The sequence below is a fragment of the Amblyraja radiata genome, chromosome 23, assembly GCF_010909765.2.
Source record: "Amblyraja radiata isolate CabotCenter1 chromosome 23, sAmbRad1.1.pri, whole genome shotgun sequence".
In the NCBI taxonomy this organism is placed as follows: Eukaryota; Metazoa; Chordata; class Chondrichthyes; order Rajiformes; family Rajidae; genus Amblyraja; species Amblyraja radiata.
In genome coordinates this window covers 22347879-22370159 of record NC_045978.1, presented here as the reverse complement: position 1 = coordinate 22370159, position 22281 = coordinate 22347879, and the positions used below count along the sequence as shown (strand labels likewise).

At 44.5% G+C, this 22281-nt stretch overlaps 1 protein-coding gene across 2 annotated transcripts; it reads left to right on the top strand.

Moving 5' to 3' along the window:
* The first annotated feature begins 7049 nt into the window (after window positions 1-7049).
* On the top strand, window positions 7050-21516 carry nfs1 (NFS1 cysteine desulfurase). Of its 2 annotated transcripts, none has more exons than XM_033041757.1 (13): window positions 7050-7303; window positions 7876-7949; window positions 9379-9495; window positions 9897-9980; window positions 10351-10503; window positions 10778-10871; window positions 11626-11760; window positions 13069-13226; window positions 14331-14436; window positions 14850-14931; window positions 15885-15968; window positions 17550-17639; window positions 18710-21516. In XM_033041757.1, the coding sequence occupies exons 1-13, from the start codon at window positions 7198-7200 to the stop codon at window positions 18771-18773; spliced, it is 1347 nt and encodes a 448-aa protein (XP_032897648.1). In that variant the 5' UTR covers window positions 7050-7197; the 3' UTR covers window positions 18774-21516. The 2 variants fall into 2 exon arrangements, with proteins under 2 accessions (XP_032897648.1, XP_032897649.1); XM_033041758.1 differs by having other exon boundaries at window positions 7085-7297; window positions 18710-21110.
* The last annotated feature ends 765 nt before the right edge of the window (window positions 21517-22281 follow it).

Genomic DNA, 22281 nt, shown 5'->3' with positions numbered 1-22281 from the left:
GCGGGGGAAATCCTGGATTTTGTTTATGAGGATATTGGTAGGTGTTTGCAAGTTCAACTCTTGGGCATCTTAATTCAGACCTTTAGGGATTGGACATTTGATATGATCCAGGCTTTCTGTAGTTGGTTTAGTTTAAAGATACAGCGCGGAAACAGGCAGTATGGCCCACTGAGTCCACTCCGACTAACGATCCCCGCACACATTAACACTATTCTACACCTGTACAAAAAAGGCCCTTTTTCGATTGCCGACCTAAAAATCATAAGATTACATGTGCAGCATTAGATTATTTTCCAATTTTAATGCTTCAATGTCATTTTATCTCAAAAGGCATAAAGTAACTACATTACCGCTTAAGCTAAATTTGCTTGACATTTATTTTCAAATATGCAAAAGCTAAAACATGAGAGCCCCTGAATCCACATTTAAGATTGAAATTGAACTGTAATCTAGGAATTACAAGACTATCCTTTGCAATCTCATCGCAATACAAAGATCAAAAGGTCGAATAAACTGCTTTAGGAACCATGGAAAATTGATATTTTTCTGCCAATTATGCTATATTTCGCATGCTTTCAAAATTCCCCATAAATTGTTACTGATTACATTAGCAGAATATATGTTGCTATGATGCATATTTTAGGTTCTACTGATTTCCACCTCAAGATGTATGCAAGTGCACATATATCATCCCTTAACAGGAGTGTTCTCGATCACACAAGTATTAGGAAACAAATTGCAAGGTTGTGGTGGTAGTCATAAAGGGGTGGGGGAGGGACTCTGGAGAGGCAAACAGGGAATTCAAAATCCCGAGCCTGGTCAACCTGTGATAGCAATCAATTCTTCAGCAATGAAAACCGAGATGGTCAGGATGTCAGAGTTGATAGAATGCTATCAGGTTGTAAGATTATGTCTCTTAGAAGCAAAATAGAATTTTAAAACTGACATTTTTGGACCAAAAGCTAGTGGAGGTTAATGAGCAATGAGGTGAATTAGAGAAAAGGGCAATAGTGTTTTGAGGGCACAGAATCTACTGGGGTTAAATAAATACTTTTCCTATCATTATTAGAAATATTCACGTCGTCAACACCTAGAGAGAAAGTTTAAATTATTGTTTTTTATCAGTCCTGGCCTTGTCTGACTTCAATTAGTATGGCTACAGAGTGCATAAAATAAACAAATGTTTGTATAGACCCATTAGACTTCCAGAAGCATTCCTGCTAGTTCTCTATATGGATTTTGATGCATTTTGGATACGTTTAGTTTCGAGATACAGCGTGGAAACGGGCCATTCGTACCACCGAGTCTACATCTTACCGGCGACCACTCATTCACGAGTTCTATCTGACACAGTAGGGACAATTTACAGAAGCCAATTAACTTAAACTGCACGCCTTTGGAATGTTGAAGGAAACCAACGCACCTGGAGAAAACATGCAGTCACTGGGAGAATGTGCAAAATCTATACAGAGCACCCGTGGTCACGATCTGTCTCTGGCGCTGTAAGGCAGCAACTCTACCAGTGTGCCGTTGTGTCGCCTTAACCAACTTTGGTGGTTGAAGTGCAGTACATCAGTTGACGGTGATGCCATTGTATAAATGTTGCTCAATTTACAGATAGGTTGCATTCCTGGAATATCATTGATCAAAACTTTGTCAAATGCTGGCTGCAATGTATTACAGGAATTTGCCCCAATGTATTCCTGTTAGAAGAGACATGCTACTCATTCAGAATGTGCCCACAATTTATTCTTCACCATTAAAAGCTTATGTTGCATTGAGAATGAATAAACCATTTGTAAATTCTTCTTATCGAATCCACATCACAAGATGAGAAATTGTTCAGCCAAAGCTGAATGCACTTCTCGGCATCTGCATAGAATGGCTTCTTGTGCATAGTGGTGGAAACGGCCGCGACGTGAACCCTCTTTCCTTGACCCCCATTTGTAAATTGAATATCTTTACAGTGAAGGATCACTGACAGCATCCATTCTTTAGATGATTCTTCTCTCCCTCACCCCCCCCCCCCCCCCCCCCCCCCCTTCGCAGCCCTCACCAATTAGAACCAATAACTGATTGATCTTCATTTGTCACCCTCACAACTCTTCGATCTTGGGCAGAGTAGCTGCCAAACCAAGTTCTAATGCATCCCTATAGCATGCTTTGTAAGGTCGATCTAGAAATTATTAAGTGTGGTTGGAAACGTGACAAATTACCTTTGCCTTATGAGGAAGAAGTGTTGGTGTGATATGTAGGCCGCAGCATCAATGAGATTGGACCAGACAGAACAGGTCATTAGTGTTATTTACACTCAAGAACTTGAAGCTCTCGACAATTTGGACTTCAGCATTAATGTTGACTGGGATGTATGTGTACAACACCCTGTTTCCTGAAGTGGATGACTAGCTCTTTCGTCTTGATAACATCGGGGGAGGTTGTTAATACAGTGCCCTGCATAATGTTTGGGACAAAGACCCATCATTTATTTATTTGCCTCTACTCCTCTATTTGAGATTTGTAATTAAAAAAAATCACACGTGGTTAAAGTGCACATTGTCAGATTTTAATAAAGGCCATTTTTATACATTTTGGTTTGACCATGTAGAAATTAGAGCAGTGTTTATACATAGTCCCCCCCATTTCAGGGCACCATAATGTTTGGGACGCAGCAATGTCATGTAAGATGAAAGTAGTCATGTTCAACATTTTGTTGCATATCCTTTGCTCGCAGTGACTGCTTTTTTTTTTTAAACCTTTATTTAACCAGGAGAAGTCTCATTGAGATTAAATATCTCTTACAAGAGAGTCCTGGCCAAGACAGGCAGCAGCACAGTTCCACAGTTACAGACAATAATTTAAAAAAAAACAACAGAGAACATATAAATAGAGTCACGGTCAGAACATCATCAAACAAAGCATGTACAGACAGAAGAGCCCGCTTCAACATCATTAAGAAGGGATTTAAATCTGTTTATAGAAACCAGCTCCTTAAGTTTCAGTTCATTCTGCAGCTGGTTCCATGCGAAGGGAGCAGCATAACTAAGCTTGAAGTCTGCGATTCATGGACAACACCTGTTGCCGCGTGTCTTCTCTGGTGATGCTCTGTCAGGCCTGTATTTGCAGCCATCTTTAGCTTATGCTTGTTTTGGGGGATAGTCACCTTCAATTTACTCTTCAGCATATAAAAGGCATGCTCAATTGGGTTCAGATCGGGTGATGGACTTGGCCATTCTAGAATTGACCCTTTTTTAGCTTTGAAATACTCCTTTGTTGCTTGAGCAGTACGTTTGGGATCATTATCTTGCTGTCGAACGAACTGCCGGCCAATGTGTTTTGAGGCATTTGTTTGAACTTGAGTGGATAGGATGTGTCTATACACTTCAGAATTCATTATGCTACTACCATCAGTTGTATCATTAATGACGATAAGTGAGCCCGTACCTTCTGCAGCCATACATGCCCAGGCCATAACACCCCCACCACTGTGTTTCACAGATGTTGTGGTATGCTTTGGATCTTGGGCAGTTCCTTCTCTCCTCCATACTTTGCTCTGGCCATCACTCTGATATGTTAATCTTTGTCACATCTGCCACAAGACTTTTTTTCCAGAATTGTGGTTGCTCTCTGAAGTACTTCTTGGCAAGCTGTAAGCTGGCCATCCTATTTTTGCGACTAACCAGTGGTTTGTACTTGCAGTGTAGCCTCTATTTCTGCGGATAGTGGCCATTGACAAATCCACACCTGACTCCAGAAGAAATGTTTCTGATCTGTCGGACAGGTGTTTGGGGATTATTCATTATCATAGAGAGAATTCTTCTGTCATCAGCTGTGGAGGTCTTCCTTGGCCTGCCAGTTCCTTTGCGATTAGTAAGCTCACCAGTGCTCTCTTTCTTCTTAATGATCCAAACAGTTGAATTTGGTAAGCATAAGGTTTGGCTGATGTCTCTAACAGTTTTATTCTTGTTTCTCAGTCTCATAATGGCTTCTTTGACTTTCATTGGCACAACTTTGGTCCTTGTGTTGATAAACAGCAATAAAATTTCCAAAGGTGATAGAAAGACTAGGTGCTATGAGCTCTCTTATAACTCCATTAAGGAGGCAATTAAACACCTGGGAAGCCATGTGTCCCAAACATTATGGTGCCCTGAAATGGGGGGGAGGGGAGAGGAAGGAAGTATAAACACAGCTGTAATTTCTACATGGTGAAACCAAAATGTATAAAAATACCCTTTAAAATCTGACAATGCGCACTTTAACAACATGTGATTTTTAAAAAAATTTTTTTTCTATTACAAATCTCAAATTGTGGAGTACAGAAGCAAATAAATAAATGTTGGGTCTTTGTCCCAAATATTACGGAGGGCACCCTTTTTTTAAGGATAAAGGGGAAATCCTTTAGGACCGAGATGAGAAAAACATTTTTCACACAGAGTAGTAAATCTCTGGAACTCTCTGCCACAGAAGATAGTTGAGGCCAGTTCATTGGCTATATTTAAGAGGGAGTTAGATGTGGCCCTTGTGTCTAAAGGGATCAGGGGGTATAGAGAGAAGGCAGGTACAGGATACTGAGTTGGATGATCAGCCATGATCATATTGAATGGCGGTGCAGGCTCGAAGGGCCGAATGGCCTACTCCTGCACCTATTTTCTATGGTTCTATGTATAACACTTATCTCTATCTCCTTCATGTGCTCAGTTTTGTCATTGCTCAAGATCCTGACCATATCTGCCTGGTGTCATCTTCAAACTTTGGATTGCAGATTTTGATCACAGTTTGGGAGCATTTAAATAATAATGGGATTGAATTCTGATAAATTCCCAGGACTTCATGCATTCCAGGATTCTGAAATAATTAGAAATAGTACAGATTACCGTCTTCCACGAGTCAGAGCAAAAAAAACAGACTGCAGGAGGAATTTAGCAGGGTTTTCACCTGAAATATCGACTATCCCTTTATATCTGCAAATGCTGCTCTACCTGCTGAGTTTCTCCTGTGCTCTAGTGCTGTGTCTTATGACGTAATAGAGTTATGTTTTACATAATCGTCGGCTGTGGGGGGGGGGGTTTGATCGCCCCGTCTGCGGGAGAACAAAGAGGAAGAAGATTTAATTTTACTGCCTTCCATCACAGTGAGGAATCTGGAATCCACTGATGGATGTTTATGTTAACTTTTATGTGGTTGTGTGGTGTGTTGCTTTTCACAGTATGGCTGTACAGTAACTCAAATTACACTGTACCTTAATTGGTACATGTGACAATAAACTGACTTTGAAACCCACATAACATAGATACGGACCATTTGGCCCACCACATCTCTGCCTATCTGTACTAATCCCTCTATACCTTGATCATTCAAAGTATTGTTCATGTTCAGATGTCCTCCATTATGCAGAATACCTCTGATCTATTGTGGCTGTGGTATTTGTGTGGCTACTGCTGTAGAATTTTTAAATAACTGACCACCTCCTCACCCCTATTATTGATGGTAGGAGACTTGGCAATGGTAATCCCATTGAATGTCAAGGGTAGGTGTTTGATGCACCCTTTTGGAAATGGTCAATCCTTGGCACAAATGTGCTTGCCACTTATTGGAGCTGAATATTGTCTAGGTCCTCAAGGTAGACAAAAGTGCTGGAGAAACTCAGCGGGTGCAACAGCATCTACGGAGCGAAGGAAATAGGCAACGTTTCGGGCCGAAACCCTTCTTCAGATTGTCTAGGTCTTGCTGCATTCAGGCATGGTGCTCTCTTTGCTAATGAGTGGCAAATATTATTGAACATTATGCAATCATTAGCAATCAAAACCATTGAGCAGCTGTAGATAGTTGTGCCTGAGACACTGCCCTTCGGAAATCCTGCAGTAAAGTCCTGGGGCTTGGAAGATTGATCTCCATAACCACCTTTCATTTGTGCAAGGGAGGTCCCAACTTCTGGAGTGATTCCCTTTAATGCCCTCTGACTTCAGTTTTATCAAAGTGCCCCGATGCCACACTTTGTAAAGTATATCAAGGGCAGCCACTCTCGCCTCTGGAATTGTTCGCCTTGGTCTATAGACCAAGGCTGTGATTAAGTCTCAAGTAAATGGTCCTGCTAAAACATTTGGCATTGGCGAGCAAATCAGTGGATGGGAACTACTTGACCCCCCCCCAGGTGCCTGCAAAAGGCGAGCACCAGCCATCAACGGGGACACACACAAAACGCTGCAGCAAGTCAGCGGGATAGGCAGCATCCCCGGCGCTCGGCCCCTGCTGGCATCGAGGGGTAACCGACAGCCATTGGACAAGGCGAGAGGCGCCGCCGACGGCCACCGGGGAATGGGCCACCCTCTGGAGCCAGCGCGCCAGCTGCAAGTCAGCGCCCACCACCGCCCCGCCAGCCCAGGGCCACCCCGGACAGGAACGGGTCACCCGGGAGGGGACGGCTCAACAGCGCCTGCAGTGTCAGGGACCCGGGCGCGACTGCGGCCACGGACGAAACGCAGGCCTACACACAACGCAGCACAACAGCTGCTGAGAATGTTTATAGCGAGTGACCTGGGCATGCGCAGTCGGAATACCGAACTCGCTTATTCTGTGGTTATGGCCTCTGGTCCTAGACTCGCCCACTAGTGGAGAGATCCTCATATTTACCATGCCTTTCACTATTCGATGTTTCAAAGACCCCCCCTCAGTCTTTTAAAGTTCCTCACTGTTTCTATTTAAATGTGACAAGAAATGAACGAATACCAGTGGAGCCTGACGCTTGGCTTCCCCAATAACCTACCGATTGGACACCCTCGACTGCACCAATCCCCATTGTACCCCTGACTTCTTCTTACCCTTCGGCCCATCCACCCTAGCCTATTTCCCCCCGCCCGCAGTTTGTATCTCCCGACCTCTCCCTCTCTTCTACCCACTGTTCCTGTACAAGCTGCAGGCTGCTCCCGATTGCAATTCTTAATATGATTAAAAAAACAATTCCGCTCGGTTCCTTCAAAATGTTTGTTCGAGTGAATGAACTCCCAGTTTATGGCTTTAAATGTCGACCCACGTGACCGGCGCGGTATCTCACGTCCGTTGTCAGGGTGAAGGGTCAAGCCTGGTTTCCGGTCGGTGGGTGTCTCTGTCCCTCCACACCAAAGATCCCGGATACTAGAGCCTTCTATCATCTTTGCTCCACACGGCCTTGCGGCTCAGGCAGTTGGCGCACAGCAGCTACAGATGTGGTTCCACCGTTCCATCCGGCTGCTCCCCGCCGCCCGCGGGGCCTGGTGTCGGTGGCTCAGCCTGTCGCAGGCCCGAGGGGCGGCTGCTGAGCGAGGTGGGGGTGAGATGGAGGTTGAGGAGGGATGGGGTGAGGAGGAGAATCGAGGGTAGGGGACGGGGTTAGGAGGGTGGGGGGGGGGGGGGAGGGTAGGGGACGGGGTTAAGAGGGTGGAGGGGGGGTGAGGGTAGGGGACGGGGTTAGGAGGGTGGAGGGGGTGAGGGTAGGGGACGGAGTTAGGAGGGTGAGGGTAGGGGACGGGGTTAGGAGGGTGGAGGGGGGCTATGTAGGGGAGGGGTTGAGGACGGGGGTGAGGAGGAGAATGGAGGGGGGGAGTAGGGATATGGAGGGGAGGGGTTGAGGACGGGGGTGAGGAGGAGAATGGAGGGGGGGAGTGGGAATGTGGAGGTGGAGATGAGGAGAGTGGTAGTGAGGAAGGGGACTACATGGGATGTTGGAGGGAACAGAGTGAATGCAGGGAAGAATATGTTAAGAGAGTTAGTGGGGGGCAAAGAGGGGTGGGGAAGAAAGAGGCAGTGCGTGGTCTGCATAATGTATGTAAGGCCCAATAACTGACTGAACTTCCTTGTTGATCCTGTTTCCTTGAATTCTTGCTTAATTTTCAAACACTCTAGATGGCAAGGCTTCAATAAATCAAGAAAATGAACTCCGACCTCTATACTTCGATTTCCAAGCAACAACACCACTGGTACAGACTTTTGTCAAACATTTATTTTCTGAGATCTGGTTTTCGTTGACCATTACAGCATTTTGCTTTAGCAACTATCTTACTCTGTTGCATTCCTTTAAGTGATGTTGGCTCAGTACACTTGACAATAATAAACCTAATCTGAACCTGAGGACATTCATAATTTCTCCCAATTGTCGGAATGTTTTGGTGACAGGTTTTCTAGGTAAACATAAACACCAGTTTGCATGCTGCAATATGTACTGATGATGTTGAAATAAAGGGTAATTAATCCATTAGGAGGTGCCTCATTGATATTGCTATGAAGTGTCATCTTCATTGTTATGGTTGTGCCCTTAAATCCCAAATTATTTTTCTCCCTTCTAAATGTTTTGGACCTGCTACTGAATTAAAAATGTTTCTCAGTCCTCTGGTCTACAACATGCCCGTGCCACTTTGAAAGCCAATTTTCCAATTTAACATGATTAAAAGTTAAAGCCAGGCTTACTCTTGTCCCTACTTTTCTTCAAGCTTTCTCCCCCCTCCCCCCCCCCCCCAATCAGTCTGAAAAAGGGTCCTGACCCAAAACATCACCTATTCATCTTCTCCACCGATGCTTGATCCGCTTACTCCAGTACTTTGTGTCTTTATTTCCTTAAAGGTGCAGCTGCAGTTTCTAGTATCTCCATTACCTTTTACCTCCTTTGTTAACCATTGATTATGCCACATCGCTTTTTGACTGGGATAAACTATTATCGAGCATTACAGAGGCAGTTTGAATATCTACCACTGTTCCTTGCATGTTAGAAACATAGAAAATAGGTGCAGGAGTAGGCCATTCGGCCCTTCGAGCCTGCACCGCCATTCAATATGATCATGGCTGATCATCCAACTCAGTATCCTGTACCTGCCTTCTCGCCATACCCCCTGATCCCTTTAGCCACAAGGGTCACATCTAACCCTCTTAAATATAGCCAATGAACTGGCCTCAACTACCTTCTGTGGCAGAGAATTCCAGAGATTCACCACTCTCATCTTTTTTCTCATCTCGGTCCTAAAAGATTTCCCCCTTATCCTTAAACTGTGACCCCTTGTTCTGGACTTCCCCAACATCGGGAACAATCTTCCTGCATCTAGCCTGTCCAACCCCTTAAGAATTTTGTACGTTTCTATAAGATCCCCCCTCAATCTCCTAAATTCTAGCGAGTACAAGCCGAGTCTATCCAGTCTTTCTTCATATGAAAGTCCTGACATCCCAGGAATCAGTCTGGTGAACCTTCTCTGTACTCCCTCTATGGCAAGAATGTATTTCCTCAGATTAGGTTCTGTGTCTTAGTATTATTTAAATTGAAGACACTGATATGGGCCTCTGGTCTTGTCCCCAAGTCATGACAGTGCAATGTATGCCACTGTGTTACCAGCGTGCTTAATGTTCCCAATTAACCTCTAGGATCCGCGAGTGTTGGATGCAATGCTCCCTTATCTGGTCAACTATTATGGTAACCCTCATTCAAGAACACATGCATATGGCTGGGAGAGTGAGGCAGCCATGGAGAAAGCGAGAAAGGTGAGCATTTTTCCTCGTAGCTCTGCCAGCTCTCTTTAATTACAATTAGCATACTTGAATTCTGAGTTGGATCAGTTTTTGGCTGAGAGTTAATTGCAATCGGCATTTGGACATTTGCTTTTGCTTAATGTTTTTTTAATCTCTTCCTCCTCCATAATCAATATGTTGTAAGACTAATCCTCCTTTCCTGCAGCTCAGTGTATTTCTAAGATATTTTCAGAATATTAGTGTGGGTTTATGATTTTTCATTCTTTGAATTGCTCTTTAGTCCTGCCCAAATATTGTGTATTTTCCTATAGAATTTGGGTGAGAATTTGGGTGAGAAGTATTTTTTAGAAACCAAGTATGATAGTTTTTTGTCAACATTCATTTTTGTTTCATGAAATCATTTGTTACTTCAGCAAACAGCTGCTGTGATTGGAGCTGACGAGAGAGAAATTATCTTCACCAGTGGTGCGACAGAATCGAACAATATCGCCATCAAGGTAAGTTCTCCATTTCAGTGGCTTGGTGTTCAGCCCAATGTATCATTTACTGACGGTTAACCGGTTTCATTGCCCGTTGATCTTGTGGGTTAACTTGGTGTATTTGGGAGGGATGAAAGACCAATATTGTGGTCTGTCGTCATAATTTTAAACAGTTTTTTCTGGTATACTGTAAAAATGACATTAATTTGAGGTGAATGAAATCTCCCAAGAGTAATTTAGATTTAGAGATACAGCATGGAAACAGGCCCTGGTCTCTGGCGCTCTTATGCTAACTGATTCTGAAATATAAAGCTAAGCTTGTCTTCGCCTTTATTTTTATAGGTTACATTCTTGTGCTATAGATCTATTTTTGTTCTGTTATTACCAGGGTGTTGCAAGGTTTTACAAAGCCAAAAAGAAGCACGTCATCACGACACAGACAGAGCACAAATGTGTACTGGATTCTTGCCGCATGCTTGAGACTGAGGGCTTTGAAGTTACCTATCTACCGGTGAAAACAAATGGCCTTATTGATTTGGAGGCAAGTCTTTATTTTTGCTATTTCAAGTATTTTTCCTGTTTTTTCCCCCCCCCAGAATTTAACCCTTTCTTCAGGTGTTGATCTCATGCTGCCTCAAAGCAGTAGAAATAATCAAAGACTTGTATAGTTTCTGGACTGGAGTGTGGAGATTCGGGCGGAGAAATGGGGAACATTGACCACAGCCAACTGGATCGCTGCCGCAAGGGGTTGGAAGGGGTTGTTTTATTTAAAGCCAAGTTGTTTTCCAACTAACAGTTATATCTATACTTATTAGGAATTGGAGAAAGCAATTAGACCGGATACGAGTGTGGTGTCAATAATGACTGTGAACAATGAAATTGGGGTAAAGCAACCAATTGACGATATAGGTATGTTAACACTCACTTGTTCTTCTAGAATGTGTTCCATTCGGGACCCCGATAATGCCAGGATGCTAACTGATCACAGGCATTCTACAGCCAAGTATAATTTTTATGTAACTGGGTGTTCCTTGTAGAAGAAGGTATTAATTTGCAATGGAGAACTAAAAGTTGGTGTCCTCGTCTTAATTTGGTCGTTGTGAAAGCTATTTTCTCGGTCAAACTTCGGTTGTGTTTGTTTGTGTGGCTCAAGGCACTAGCTTGATTGAATTGATTGTAATATACAGCATGAAACTGGCCCTTCAGCCCACCGAGTACATAGCAACCATCAATTAATTGTTCACGCTTGACCTAAATTATCCCATTTTAGCAGGTACTCTGTGTATACTAGCGCAATTTACAGAGGGGCAATTAACCTACAAACCTATATATCTTTACGATGTGGGAGGAAACTGGAACCCACGTAGTCAAAGGGAGAACGTGCAAACTCCACACATTACCCAAGGTCAGGATCGAACCCAGGTGGTGTGAGTTAGCAGCTTTCCCAACTGCTCCGCTGCCTTTATAAAGGGCGAGAGGGTATTGGTTGAGGGATGATCTTTCTCTTACAAGGCACTTGGAAAGGTACATGGATAGAAAAGGTTTAGAGGGATATGGGGCAAACGCGGGCAAGTGGGACCATCTTTGTGCCCTGGGCTGAAGAAACTGTTTCGGTGCTGTATGACTCTACATCCATCTATCAATTAATTTTTGTTATCTGCAGGTCACATTTGTAAAACTAAGAAGGTATTTTTTCATACGGATGCCGCACAAGCTGTTGGGAAAATTCCCCTTGATGTGAACAAAATGAAAATCGATCTGCTGTCGATCAGCGGTCACAAAATCTATGGACCGAAAGGTACAGAATTTAGTCCCGTTGTCTGTTACTTACAGTTCATCAGAAACACAATAAAATTACTTGAAATTAATATTATATTTAGAAAAAGCTTTCTTATAAATTGTTAAACTGTGCAGGTGTAGTTTTTAATCCAGATTGAATCCAGAGATGTGCTTCAGTGCACACCCTGAAGAGGGTCACCCATTTTGGGGGAGATTGAATCTGCTCTACAGGCAAGATGTGTAGGAAGGGACTGCAGGTGCTGGTTTGTACCGAAGATATACATAAAGCACTGGAGTAACTCAGCGGATCAGGCAACATCTCTGGAGAAAGAGTATGCGTGACAATTCGGGTCCGAACCCCTCTTCAGACTGAGAGTCTCTCAGAATTTTCAGTCTGGAGAAGCGTCCCTACCCGATATGTCACCCATCCTTTTTTGTAAGAGATACTGTCTGACCCCGCTGAGTAATCCAGCACATTTTGTCTGCTCTACAGAGAGTTTTACATCTGAGCAACAGATCAAGAGATTCAAAACAACTGCAGTATCATAGGTAGATACAAGAGACTGCAGATGCTGGAATCTGGAGCAAATAAATTGGTGCAGTAAATATGTATTTATACTTTTGAATTTTCGGACTGTCCAAACAGTTGACATATTGCTTAATTACAAGCAGTCTAACTTGGTAGAAAATTGTTTTATGAGGAATTCTTCAATTTTATTTTGACTAATCGTTTTTATATGTGCAGCATTGGAAATCTGTTATTGTGTAGTAAATTTTATAGTAAATTGATTGGAGACATGGATAGGCGACATTTTGGTTAGAGGCCCTTCTTCGGAATGATTGTGGCGGGGGAAGAGAGAAAGCTGGAAGAGAGGAGGGGCAGGATAAAGCTTGGTGAATAGGTGGATGCAGGTGAAGAGGGGGGGGGGGGGAGGGGTTGATAGGCAGATGGTTGGGCAAAGGCCAGAGATAAAAAGACAGAAGGTGTGAGATAAAAGGAGTGAAGAATTATGAATTGTGAAGCTGGAGGGTGAAGAAGAGGAGAAAGATAAGTGAGAACCCAGGTGAGACACAAAGGAGGGGGGGGGGAGGGGCAGCGGGGAGAACAGAAAGGAAGCCCATGTGGTCATGGAGAACGTGCAAGCTCCACCCAGACAACATCTGAGCTCAGGATTGAACCCGGACCCCTGGCGCTGAGGCAGTAGCTCAACCACGGTGCTGCTGTGTGATCAGTATATTTTGTCACTGTTATTAACTTTTAACATTGGTGTACGATTGTTTTGTCCCGTCTACCCCACACTCCCACCTTGCTCTGAAACCCCGTTAGGAATTGGTGCGTTGTACGTCCGGCGGCGGCCCCGGGTGCGGATTGAAGCCTTGCAGAGCGGCGGGGGGCAGGAGCGGGGCCTGCGGTCGGGTACAGTTCCAACTCCGCTGGTCGTCGGGCTTGGGGCGGCCTGTGAGATAGGAATGCAGGAGATGGAGGTGAGTGTACAACAAAGGTTTTTAGTAAAACAAGGAACTGCAGAGGCTGGTTTATAAAAAAAAGACACAAAGTGCTGGAATAGTGGGTCAGCCAGCATCTCATGAGAACATGGATAGGTGACGTTTCAGGTCGGGACCCTTCTTCAGACCGATGGGGATGGGGAGGAAGAAAGCTGGAAGAGAGGTGGGACAGGACAAAGCCTGGCAAGGAACTGCAGATGCTGGTTTTCATCCAAGATGGACACAAACTGAGAGAGTAACTCAGCGGGTCAGGCAGCATCTCTAGAGAAACGGAATGGGTGATATTTTGAATCGAGACCCAACTTCAGACGATCGATGCAGGTGAAAGAGGTTTTTGCTAGGCAGATGGTTGGACAAAAGTTAGAGATGAGAAGATTAACTGCCGTAAGCGGGGCTGGAAGGCAAGGTGTGGTTGGCTGCAGAGGTTTTGCAGGGCAATCGGTCTACAAAGCCTTGAGTGCACTGGGCATCAACGGAATGGAGAGGAGAAGAGCCATCAAGAACACCACAGAGGCAGCGGAGAAGGCCTCAAGATGGCTCTGGATCAGGAGAGGAGGTCCATGGGAGGAGCGAATGCCACTTGAACACGTTGTGGTCTGATCAACCATGGCTGGGTTACCTGGGCGAGTGTCTGATGTTGAAAGACCCGAAACACCCAATGACCCCAGGTTACATCACTGGTTGATTGGCAGATGGGTGGATAAGGGCTACATTGAAAAAGGGACAAAACGGTATCAATTGAGAAGGGAAGGGTGAAATGTAGTCGGAGGAAGGGATGTAGGTGGAATGAGGGGGGGGGGGGGGGAATGATGTTGGGGGAAGAGAGACAGAATGGTGGGAGAAAAGGGTGCGTATCAGAGTGGGGGTTGGGGGCATGGGGAAGAGAAGAGGAGTGTGTTACTTAAAATTGAAGATTTTTAATGGAAAAGTTGTATAGTTGCTAGCTGCTGTCTAGCGTTAGAAAAGGCAGAGAAACTGTTAAGTCTGCACCTGTCTATAGTCCCTTACTATAATATGAACATTGCAATTTTAAGCTGTTCTGTGTTTTTGCATGTTTTAACGTGGCTGCGTGTGTTTCTGCAGCTTGATCACAAGCACGTGTCAAAGTTGGCCAAGCGTTTGGTGTCAAAGATAATGGATGCGATCCCTGATGTGATTCTCAATGGAGATCCTGTGCAGCGGTATGCAGGTACGGTGACTGATTCGTCCTCGCACGCCTAAAGGGTTTAGGTTCCTCGCTTGGGGAACGGTCTTGCACTTCAGATTGGTCTCACTTTTTTCTTTACTCCCCACTGGAAGAGAAAAGTGTCCCTGTGCGGCAACCTTGTACATATTCGCTCTGGACACTTTCTGTTGGGTTCTTACCCTTTCAATTGGTGACAAAAAAAGACACATACTTCCAGCTTTCTCCCTCCCCTCCCCACCACAATCAGTCTGAAGAAGGGTCCCAGCGTCATTAGGCAGTGACTCTACCAGCTGCACCACTGTGCCACCCTGTGCTGTTTTGGATATTAATTACCTATGCAAATTGTGGGCTTACTTGTTTGTGGTTACTATTGTGTTGGAAAGAATGACAATGTGTATTTTACCTGGTTCCTGCAGGCTGCATTAACCTCTCATTTGCCTATGTGGAAGGAGAGAGTCTTCTGATGGCTTTGAAGGATGTAGCCCTCTCATCTGGAAGGTAGTGTATTAGTCTCACTTGATAATACCATGTTACTGAGTATAATCATGTAGAGGATTATTGCGCAAAAACAGCATTCATTGTGTATCTGTTTTGCCTTTAGAAGCCTCTATTCAACAAGAAGTTTAAATTAGACACAAGAGTTGGCCACAGTCGTTTAGTATAGAAAAAGGCTCCACGGTCCACTACATCGTGCTGAACATTTTACTTGTCTACACTAATTCTACTTTCCTGCATTCGGGCTGGATTCTTCTATGCTTTTCCTATTTAAGCGTCGGTCTAAATGCCTCTTGAACACAGTAATATACCTGATTCCACCATTGTCTCTGGCTGCACGTTCCAGATATCAGCCACTCTGTTTTAAAAAAGACGTACCTCTCAGATCTCCTTTATAACTTCATCCTCTCTCTTTAAACCTTTCCCTCTTTCCATTCGGCACTCTCTATACCTCTCATAATCTTACATCGGGGATAGGGCCTGTGTACGCCTGGAACAGGGATTGTTCAAGGTACACAAAAATGCTGGAGAAACTCAGCGGGTGCAGCAGCATCTATGGAGTGAAGGAAATAGGCAACGTTTCGGGCTGAAACCCTTCAAGGTACCCTACAAAGAGGCGGGCATAGCTGTGGCCCATGCGGGTGCCCATAGCTGCGCCCACCCAAACCACCCACTCCCCAGATGACTGGGAGAATGTGCAAAGTCCATACAGACAGTACCTGATGTCAGGATCGAATCCAGGCCTCTGGTGCAGTGAGGCTGAAGGGTCTGTTTCCACCCTGTATCTTTCAATCATTCCAAGTCTTTTCATGATGATATTTACTCTTCATTACCACCTGCCTGTGGCTTAACGTGAATCTTAACCAATAATTTCCAAAAGGTCAAGCTAATGTGAAAGTTGCATTTTACTCAATTAAGATTCACTTCAGCGGTGTGCATTGTGTGTGTATTTTCAGTGCGTGTACGTCAGCCTCTCTGGAGCCTTCCTATGTCTTGCGAGCGATTGGAGCTGATGAAGATTTGGCACATTCTTCAATCAGGTAGGAGGTTTGGCTCCCCTTTCAGGCTGTTGACTTGGTTTGCTCCAGGTTCAGGAACAGCTTCGTCCCAACAACCACCAGGCTCTTGAACACGACAAACACCAACTAAGCCTCGAACTATGGACTGTCTTGGTTGCACTATGGACGGGGCTTTTATTGCTTTTTTTTGTGTATTGTGCTATCTTTTGAATACCAGTGTTTACAGACGTGTTATTCTGTTGTAAGTACATACGCCAATTAAACACTCTTGAAAATAACAAAATCCCCAATGTAGCGCAGAACAGTGGTCCCTCCCTCTGCTCCGCTCTCTCCAACTTACCCTCAGTTTTCCTCTGGATTTGATTATTCACCTTCAGCACCTCACTTCTTCATTCAACCTGTCTTTTTATGTTCTTTGCTTAGATTTTTTTGGGGAAACCAAATAGCTGCCATCTTGCGGACATTTGCAACTGGAGATGCTGGATTCTCGAGCAGAAAAACAAAGCACTGGAGGAACTCAGCAGGCCAGGCAGCATCTATGGAGGGAATGGGCAGATCATGTCCATTTTTCTCCTCAGTTGCTGCACAACCAGCTGAGTTCTCCAGCAACTTATATTTTGCTCAGGCCCTTTCCTTGTCTCATTTTAACCGTTTCTTTCTCATTGCCTGATGACATTGGGGTGTTTGATTTCCTTGCCAACCTGGCAAGAATGGACATGGAAATCGACAATAGACAATAGGTGCAGGAGTAGGTCATTCGGCCCTTCGAGGCAGCACCACCATTCAATGTGATCATGGCTGTGTGAGCTTTGGGTTAAGTTGCACTATTAAGCATGCTGGGCGAGGAGGGAAGAGGGTTTTGTGTCTTTCTTTAATTAAAAGGGCAAGAACCCAACAGATAGTGTAAGAGAGGGTCTTGCAGAGCTTCTGTGAGAAACTGTACATGGGTGCTGAACAGGGGCTGTCGAACTTTTTCAATGGGTGATGAAGATAAAATGGGACCAATCTGCAATGCAAGACCGTTCCCCAAGCGAGGTATATCGATCACAAGATGACACGATTTTGTTTTCTTTTAGCCCGAATCATCTGATTGATATCACACTAGCTACAGTATTAAATAGACCAATTCCATCGGTCTGTCTTCAAGGCTGGTGGAGAAAACATGGATAGGAAACGTTTCAGTTCATGCTGAGTCTGGAGAAAGATCACCTATCTGTATCCTCAAGAGATGTTGTCTGACCCATTGAGTCAGTTTAGTGAGCCGAGGTACAGTGAAAAGCTTTTTTGTTGCGTTCTATCCAGTTAGCAGAAAGACTATACATGATTACAAACAAGTCGTCCACAATGTACTGGTAGAGGATAAAGGGAATAACACTCAGTGCAAGGTAAACTAAGATTACCTTGCACTAAATGGTCACTCCAGCGCTTCGTGTTTCACGCAGGATTCCAGCACCTGCAGTTCCTCGTGTCTTTCATGCATAGAGATGGCTGTTCTCCGCTTTCTTTTTCCCAGGACGTACAGAAAGTGTGTTTAGTGTTTTGTTTGTGTTTTGGTCGTACCCGTTTGGTGGTTGTCTGACACTGGTGTTTTTGTTGCTGCAGGTTTGGCATTGGGCGTTTCACCACTGAGCAGGAGGTGGACCACATAGCAGAGCGGTGCATCCAGCAAGTGCGGAGGTTGAGGGAGATGAGGTACGTGAGGCATACATCAGTTAAAACATTGAGGGTTGGCAGCTACTTTGAAAATGAAATTTGTCAAAGATTGCATGCCTTACAGCGCCAGAGACCCGAGTTCATTTCTGATTACGGGTGCTGTCTGTACGGAGTCTCTCTGTGACAGCGTGAGGTTTCCACGGGTGCTCCAGTTTTCCCCCACATACTAAAGATGTACAGGTTTGTAGATTAATTGGCTTTGGTAAAGATTGTAAATTATCCCTAGTGTATGGGCTGATCGTAGGCCGGTACGGTCTCGGTGGGCCATAGGGTCTGTTTCCACTCTGTATCTCCAAACTAAACTAAACTAATCCCACTTTGGCCACAAAATGATTCAATTTCACTTTATTGTCACATGTACCTAGGTTCAGTGAAATGCTTTGTTTTGCATACAACCCAGTAAAATCATGTAGCAGACCTCACCTAGGTGGTATACAAGTGTCGTCACATTTTGGCGCAAAGTTACAAAAGTTAACTGAACAGTGCTGGCCACTGCACGTCCGTCTCCCCCCCCTCCCCCTGTTCTCGGTGCCAGGTCCCCCCTTCGTTTTGTGGCTCCCACCAGGTCCCCCGTGTGGGGTTGTACCTTCTGCCAACCTGCCCCCCCTTCCTCGTTCTCGGTGCCCCCTCCCCCTTCGTTTTGGCAGGTGTGTTCCCTTTTTGTGCTGTTTCCGGTTTCCTCCCACACACCAAAGACGTACAGGTTGGTATTTTAATTGGCCTCTGTAATTGCCCCTAGTGTTGGGAGTGTTTGAGAAAGGGGGATGACATGGAACTAGTGTGAACGGTGATCGATTGTCGCTTGGACTCGCTATATCTCTGAACTAAACTAAAGAGATGTTGAGGTGTAAATGTTTCAACTGAGATGAGATGGGAGCTAGGGACGATGCCAAACCTCGCCCTACTCATGAACCTAGATTTATTAGTTTAGAAGGAAAGAAAGTCTGGCTGAAAGATGTGTTGAATCTCTTCCCTCATTTTTGTTTCTGTCTCTCTCTCCACATCTCCTTTCCCCCGCTGCCCCCCCATTCCTCCATTTTATTTTGTAGCCCACTCTGGGAAATGGTTCAAGAAGGCATGGACTTGAAGAACATTAAATGGTCACAACATTAGAATATTCCAGAAGAAACTGGCCACTGGGAAGGACAGTTGTCGTGGTCAGCGACTGTAAGATGGGACTCAGCTTTCGTCATTTGCAGAATGGGTAGATTAAAGCAAATGAATCGGTATGCCTCATGAGTCAGTGCTTTACAGTAAATGTGGTGAATCCTAGCACCTTATCTTGCTATATTGGTAAACTCAAACCTTAATCTATCAGCAACTCTGGCTAATGAAAAAAAATCTAATCAGAAATGATTCATGTTTGAAGCAATCTCCCTCGTGGTTATTGAATGAAATATTGCTTCTTGCTTATCACTGGTACCTTTACATGGTGGCTGTCAGCTAGCCCTGAAGAGGGACGATGCAATCAGTCTATTTAATATAGCAAGTTTGATATCAATCAGGTGATCTAGGATAAAAGAAAACAAAGATGCTGTCATCTTGTGATCGAGATAACTTGCTTGGGGAACGGTCTTGTCCTGTAGATCGGTCTCATTTTTATCTTCATCCACTGGACGGGGAAATTAGACAGTACCACTGTGCAGCACACTTGTTTGCTTTCTCTCACGGTCTCTGCGAGACCCTCTCGTGCACTTTCGGATGGATTCTTGTCCTTTCAATTAAAGGTGACAAAAAAAAAGACAAACTTCCAGCTTTCTCCTCCCCACCCTCCCCAGCACATTCAGCGAGGAACGGTCCCGACCCGAAACGTCACCTATTCAGGTTTCAGTTTGAAGACCTGTCCTTCAGAACAGGAAAGATGAGTAAAGGAGCTTGAGAAATTGAAAACGCAAGGAACTGCAGATGCTGGCTTAAAAAAAAAAAAAAGACACAACCGCTAGAATAATTCAGCGTTCAGTCAGCTCCTCTGGAGGACATGAATAGGCGAAGTATCCGGTCGGGAAAAGACACAAAGTGCTGGAGTAACTCAGCGGGTCGGGCAGCATCTCTAGAACTAGGTGACGTTTCGGGTCGGGACCCGTCTTCAGATCGATTGCAAGACATGGTACATTTGGTCTCGGTACATTGCCCCTAGTGTGCAGGAAGTGGATGTAACAGAACTAGTAAGAACGGGTAATCAATGGCGTGGTTGAAAGGCCTGTTTCCATTCTGTTTCTCTAAACTAAACTATAGTCCTTATGTCTCTGCTTTAGACACTGTTTATTGTCTAAGACAAACTTTAGGGATTCTGTGCTACGAAGCTGCCGGGCTTTAACAGCAGATGAAATGGGATCTGTTCTCGTGACTGCCTCTTAAACAACATGCCCAAGTATAGAATGCATGAGTGATGTTTATTTCGCTACGCCATTAAATGGGTGAACTCTGATCTGTACTTTCACAATGATTAACAAGGGTAACCCTCTGGCCCACTTGGAACGATGAAGGACAAACATTACCTCTACATTTATGTAATTAATTTCCTTTTTAAATTGTTCAATTTTGAACGTGACACAAGGAACTGCAGATGCCGGATTGTGTGTAGAACACAATGTGCTGGAGTTTCTCAGCTGGTCAGGCAGCATCTCTGGAGGACAAGAGTAGGTGACGCTTCAAGTCCGATCCAAAACGTCGCCTATCCATGTCCTTCAGAGATACTGCCTGACCCGCTGAGTTACTCAAGCAGTTTGTGTTCTATTTTGAAGGTGAGGATTTCTACATAAGGTTTGGAGATGACCTTGTTTAAATGGGTTATTCTTATTCAAATCTGATAGTGTGTGAAAGGTAGTATGGTGTTTGGAGCCTCTTCCCACGATAATGATGATGAAAAGGGAATCTTAACATTGTGTGCACAATACCAATTAACCCAAACTGCCCATATTTGTCCATTACTAATTATCTTTCCTATTCAGTAGAACTATTTCTATTTTCGATATTATGTCTTACACTGGATGGGTTGAAATTACTTCCTTGTATGGCAGCTCACAAAACAATACCATCTCCTCGCTCATTTTCCCTTCAATCTATCCTTGTCATTCCATGTGGCCAAGGAACCGACCAGGCCACTGGTCACGGTTCGATCAGAATTGACTGTTGGGAGACCTTGCCTTCACATTTAGCACAGTAACTTCACTCTCAAAAGGACACAAAGTGCTGGAGTAACTCAGCAGGTCAGGCAGATTCTTTGGAGAGCATGGATTGAAGAAGGGTCTCGACCCACAACGTTACCTATCCATGTTCTCCATAGATGCTGCCTGACCCACTGAGTTACTCCAGCACCTTGTGTCCTTTTATGTATTAACCTGTATCTGCAGTTCCTTATTTCTACAATTTCCTATTCTCTGGTTTTGTTCATTTGCTTCCGACGTGGAACTGAAATATGTTCCCATTAAAGCCATTCATAACAGCAGTGGATGGCACTATGAAAATAAATCAGCCAGGCCATGTGTTTTGCCTCAGTACACGCAATTGAATTGAAAATGTAGGCTGAATCCTCTTGTTTAGCTGCCAATACTGAGATCTCGGTTCTCTTCAGCTCATGTTTCATCCGTGATAATCTCAACGGGACTTCAGACCATCAATGAAGGGGAGGGAATGAGGATGTAATAAATTAGGCCAAGCTTTTTCACATCTTTAGGTGTCTACGAATCACATCGGTGAAACTAAACACGCACAATTTATGCTTTGTTTCGTATCTAAAGCTGTTTTGGGGTTCCCATGATATGTATTGATGTGTTCCTTTGTATCTTTTATGTTGGTAAAGTTTGTTAACATAAATGTACAAGACCCGTCATATTAAAGGAGTTATATAGCCTTGTGGAATGGTTGTTTTTTCAAGCAGATGAACTCGTGCAGGCTGCAGGGGAGAGTGAAGATGGTAATGGAGGTGGTGGGATGGAAAAGATGAACAAAGGGAGAAGGGACCTAGGTGGATAGACATGTAGGCGGTGGGCAGATGGAGCCAGGTGGTTGAACCAGAATGATGAGTGAACAGTGGAGGAAGATTGGAAAAGGAGAACAAAAGGAGGGAAAACCTGGGTGGAGACCGGTGGGAATGTTAAAGGAACACCTGAAATTGGAAAGCCACACTTCGTACCATTGGGTTGTAGACTACCTAAGTGGAGTTCGAGGTGTTGGTCTTCTAGTTTGCAATGAGCTTCACCGGGGCAATGAAGACAGATGGATCGGCATGGGAAGGAGAGTAGAAATACCAGTTCGGAGGATCAGGATGGCCATTACGAACAGAATGCAGGTGCTCAGCAAAGCGATTGTGCCAGTGTGGTGGAGGCCATATTGCAAGCATTGATTGCAATAGCAGAGTTTGGAGGAGATGCACGTGATTCTTTGTGCATCTGGAAGGGCTATTTAGGTCCCTGGATGGCAGTGAAGTGATGAGTGTAGCACCAGGAAAGTGTCCAGGGATGAAGAGGGGTGAGCAGTCGGAGTCGTGGAAAGAAAGAGTGATCCCTGCAGAATGCAGAGAATGAGAGAGAAGATGTGAGAGGTGGAACTGAAGGATGTGCTGGATGCAGAGGGTGGTGGGTGAAAGATGGGGAGGAAGGGAACCACCTCTTGTTTGGGT